The sequence below is a fragment of the Lactuca saligna genome, chromosome 3 (assembly GCF_052625555.1).
Source record: "Lactuca saligna cultivar CGN05327 chromosome 3, ASM5262555v1, whole genome shotgun sequence".
NCBI classification, from domain to species: domain Eukaryota; kingdom Viridiplantae; phylum Streptophyta; class Magnoliopsida; order Asterales; family Asteraceae; genus Lactuca; species Lactuca saligna.
Genome location: NC_136419.1, coordinates 134,384,468 through 134,389,142, shown reverse-complemented (window position 1 = coordinate 134,389,142; position 4,675 = coordinate 134,384,468). Strand labels below are relative to the sequence as shown.

General features: G+C 35.0%; 1 protein-coding gene across 1 annotated transcript; it reads right to left on the bottom strand.

Annotated features, from left to right (window-relative positions):
* Positions 1-629: 629 nt before the first annotated feature.
* LOC145037269 (RNA-binding CRS1 / YhbY (CRM) domain protein) lies at positions 630-2,906 on the bottom strand. The gene is made up of 4 exons (XM_078985889.1): positions 2,665-2,906; positions 2,290-2,578; positions 1,766-2,167; positions 630-1,650 (listed from the first exon to the last, which is right to left on the bottom strand). The coding sequence occupies exons 1-4, from the start codon at positions 2,736-2,738 to the stop codon at positions 718-720; spliced, it is 1,698 nt and encodes a 565-aa protein (XP_078842015.1). The 5' UTR covers positions 2,739-2,906; the 3' UTR covers positions 630-717.
* Between the last annotated feature and the right edge of the window lie 1,769 nt (positions 2,907-4,675).

Sequence of the window (4,675 nt, the reverse complement as noted above, 5' to 3'; positions counted from 1 at the left end):
TGGGGAAGAGAACAACACAGAGAATGCTCGACAGCAGAATGACACAGATGAAGCTCGATGGCGGTGGAGAGGAAGATATTGGCACAGAGGGAAGGGAAGAGACGGAAATGGCGGCGCCACTTGTGTTGTATAAGGAAGAATGTTCTCTAGTTGCCGTTGATGGTTGTCTGATGAAGGAATAGGGCATCGAGAGTGAAGCATGGATCCGGGTTTCTTGAAGATGAATAAGTACCTGGGTTAGGTTAGAAAGAGAGGGAAGGGAAGTGGATAATATGGGTGGCCCATTTTTTTTTATTGAACAAGTATTAAAATAAATATATATAAAAAAAAAAGGTATTAAAGGGGCAAAATCATCATTTGAAGTCCATCATGGATCAAATTCACCGAAAATTCCTGATTTTGGGACCAAATTCACCAAAAACTTTCGATTTTGGACCTTCTATGCAAATTTGAAACTTTTTAGACCCCATCCAAAGCTTTTTGCAAATCACAAAGACCAAATTTGTAGTTTTGTCTTTAATTAACCCATGAAGTAAATCCAATGGTGACACTTAAGAATACAAATAACACCAACTTTTGCAAGTGAGCTAATCAACAAACCCAAGGTTTCACAGATAATATTTCAAGAATAACACGAAATTCAATAATAAATAAAACCAGATATAATAAAAATAATCATTCAAAGTAAAAAACATAACATAAATAATTCATCAAAACTTAATCACTATCCCAATCTTCATCCATATTTTTTGCTGTTTTCACCTTGCTTTCTGATTTTGAAAATAATTTCGATTCATTATTCACCTTATTCCCATTTTCTTCATCAGATTCAAACATAACACTTTCCAATTCATCCAACATATCTTCCGAACCAAGGGCATTTTCGTCATTTTCATCAACCTCACTACCACTACCACTACCACTACCTTCATCTCTTCCCTTAAATCTCCCTGCATTACCAAACTTCCCATTTCTACCCCCCTTCCACCTCTCCACCTTCGGAACATCATACACATACCCAGGGGCATTTTCGTCATTTTCATCAACCTCATCATCCTCACTACCACTACCTTCATCTCTTCCCTTAAACCTCCCACGATTACCAAACTTCCCATTTCTACCCTCTTTCCATCTCTCCACCTTCGGAGCACCATACACATAACCAGGGGCATTTTCGTCATTTTCATCATCTTCATCATTCTCGCTATCCCCACCCCTCTGTGGGGCCTTTCTACCCATATCAGGCTTCGTATACCTCCCATCATAATCTTCTCTATACAAATACCTAATCCTATTCACTTCTTCTTTCTCAGCAGCTTCCTCTTCTTCCCACTCTTTATCAGCTGCATCTTCTATCTCTGCTATAAACTTATCAAGCTCCTCTTGATCACTATCTTCTTCACCAGATTCTGATTCTTTAATCATTAAACCATTTAATTCTTTAGCTTTATTATTATCACCATGGAACACATATGGGCTTCCTTCTCTTTTGTCAATAGCATTGAAAAACGTTGATGCAACTCTTTGTATGCTAGCCATTGCAATTGGATCATCTGGGTTTACATTCATTCTTCTAAGTTGTTGTTCGATTTTCTTTATGTTTAGTTTTTGAGAATCAAGAGCTTGTTCAAATCTTGCTTTGAATAATGCCTGTGTGTGATATCAAAGTAAAATAATCAAAAATCACAAGCAGAAGCAGAAGTAGGTGACTTTAGAGTCTTGAGACACTGTAAACTGAGATAAGTCAAACAGAGTAAAGTCAAACCTTTCTTTTTGTAAGGGTGTTGATAGGTATCAAATTCTTGGGTTGTCTGTAATTTCTTCCACGAAACATGATGATTGTTTTCACGTTATGTATATTCACTACAATGCCACCACTTAATCTTGCAAGCATGGTTGCCATTTCCTTGATCTTTTCTTTGGGGAAATTATCACAGCAAACTTGAACAGTTTCATGGAACTTCCAATGCATATGCATGTTTTGAACCACACCTCCAAACACTCCACGAACACCAACTGGAACATAATTCCTGTTTCTGAAACCAATCTTCTTCAATGCCTGAACTTGTTCAGGTGTCAATAGCTCAGGATCATGTCGTGGAGGTGGCAACTCAGGGAGCTCGTATTTCTTCAGTTTTTGGAGAAGCAACGCTACTTTTTTCTTGGCCTGAAAAATAGAGACAAAACTTCTAGGTTGAAAAAAAGAAGCTCTGAATGCAGCGATTGAAGGTTTGATTGATGTATTTTGTAATTGACTAGTGTGGTGGAGATCGGAAGATGGAAACGTACTCTTTTGAGGTTGTAAATGAGGCGTTCTTCATCCGTCATCAGCTTCTTCTGTATCTTCTTAGCTCGCCTGATCTCCCTTAGGGTTTTACCAGACTCTTTCTTCATTCGCATCTCCACTTTACTCCTCATACTCCGACCTTTAGAAGTAGAATACCTCCGATATCCATCGAAGCAATTGCGCGAGCTGATTGAGCTCAGAAATGTCTCGTCTCTAATCACAAAACTAGAATCGATAGCATACCTTGGCGTAATATTGGGGAAACTCGCACCTCTTAACAACTTCACATCCCTGAAACATAGAGAATCAATCAATTAAATCATATTTGGTTCGATTAAAGTCATTAGATGTGAAGAGAGTTATACGCATATACGTACCTGGAGCAATTGGTGATGATACGGGAGGTGATTGTTTGAAAACAGCGCTTTTGAAGGTTTTTTGTAGCAAACATTGGACGGAGAAGAAGAATAAGGAACTGATTGTTGTGGAAGATGTGAGCTTGCTATAGTTTCGTTTCCATGGCTGATTCTATGATTTGGCTTACAGCATCAATTTTTGATGAATTTTCAATTTTGGGGTTTTTCATCCAGGGTTTTAGCTGCTTCGGCCCCCTAAAGTGCCTTGGTGTCAATCGTTGGTTAAATGACGCATATATCCTTTACAAAAATATAAATAAACTTACCTAAACACATGACATTAAATTACAAATTACTGTCATATATGTTTTCATTATGAAAACATAAACTATGGAATATGTTAATCAACTTGTGTCAGTGAGTAAAATATGAAATTGATGAACTAAAATGATTAATATGTGATTAGGTTTAGGTTGGTAAGTTGTTGTGTGGTGATATTTTAATGCATGATCCATAAATTATTTGAGTGTATCAACATTCTAAAAATTGTTGAAGGACCTGGTTTAACTACTAATTTATATAGAATAGACTAATATCACATGGACATTTCACATAAATTAAGTATACAAACACACACTAAATTTTGTAAAAAATGTTTTACTTTGTATACAAAATTACAAACCCATATTAAACTTTGTCTCTTCCCCCCTTATTAGACCGTTGTCCCTGTCATATACACACTTAGACTCCACTCATATCAAAATGAAGAAAATAAAGTGAGTCTCAAATTTAATAGAAGTTATTTAAAGTTGATGAGTTTATACACTTCTTTTAGACATATTGGGTTTGTCCTTGCTTCATTTTTCATTATATGATCATTTTACCCTTGGGTCCGCTTCCTACCTGCTGAGTTGCTCTAAATAGAAATTGTCTTTTGGTGTGAAAAATGTATATTTGCCCTCTCAATAAATCTATTTACACTAAAACTTCATCAAAGATTTTTTTTTTATCAAAAATTAGTGATTCGAACAAACACATAATAACACACATAATGCATAGACAAGATCACATACAAATAATCAAAAGTCTCAAACAATCAGTCAAACAAACATATAGTAACACACAGAAAAGTGAAATCTAAAATCTAAGGGATTTTTTTTTCATCTTTTTCCTTGAAGGTTTGCTAATTTCATGGAGACTTTAAGTTGACATTACAATATTTACAGGAGAGACAGGTTAAAAGTTGTTACATTAGCTAAGTTGTTTAACTTTTCAAAACTTGCTGAAGTTTCACTATGTGAGCTCCAAACTATAAAAGCTTGTACTCTGTCTGTAAATTTACAAACAATTATTTCAATTTTGACTTCGGAGATATTTTTAAATAGTCCAGAACATATCTCAAATAACCAGTATGTTCATCTTTATCATAAGGATCGATCTTCATATCATCTGCAAATCATAGTAATCACCGACCACACATACATCAATTTCTGAATCCATAATCAAAAATCATATGTTTATACCAAATAGAATTAAATTGGGATGTAAAATCATTGTAGTTGACAAAAAAAAATGAAAAAGAAAATTATTTGAAGTCGTTGCTAAAATATGATTATACGAACCTGCCAAGCATTGTCACACCCCAAAACTAAGAACGGCGGAAACGTTCTGGGGCAGATGACGTCATGTATAGTATCACAACACATTATAATAGTAAACAAGTAAACAACATCATCCATTGAATTAAATATATAATTTTAATACAAGTGTGTTCTATAGTTTATGAGACACCAAGATATGAATCAAAATAAAAGATGAGTCTTGTATGCGCTCCATCTTCTCAAAAGTTGGCATCGGTACCTGTCTACTGATGACCTGAGAATACAAGTTATTTTGAAAGAGTTTATCAGCATTAAAGCTGAAGAGTTCATAAGTATTTAGTATCTATGATTGTATCAAAATGTTTGAAACAGTGTTTGAAGTACGAGTTTGTAAACGTTTGTAGTAAAAGTATGTGAATGTTTGTAAGTGT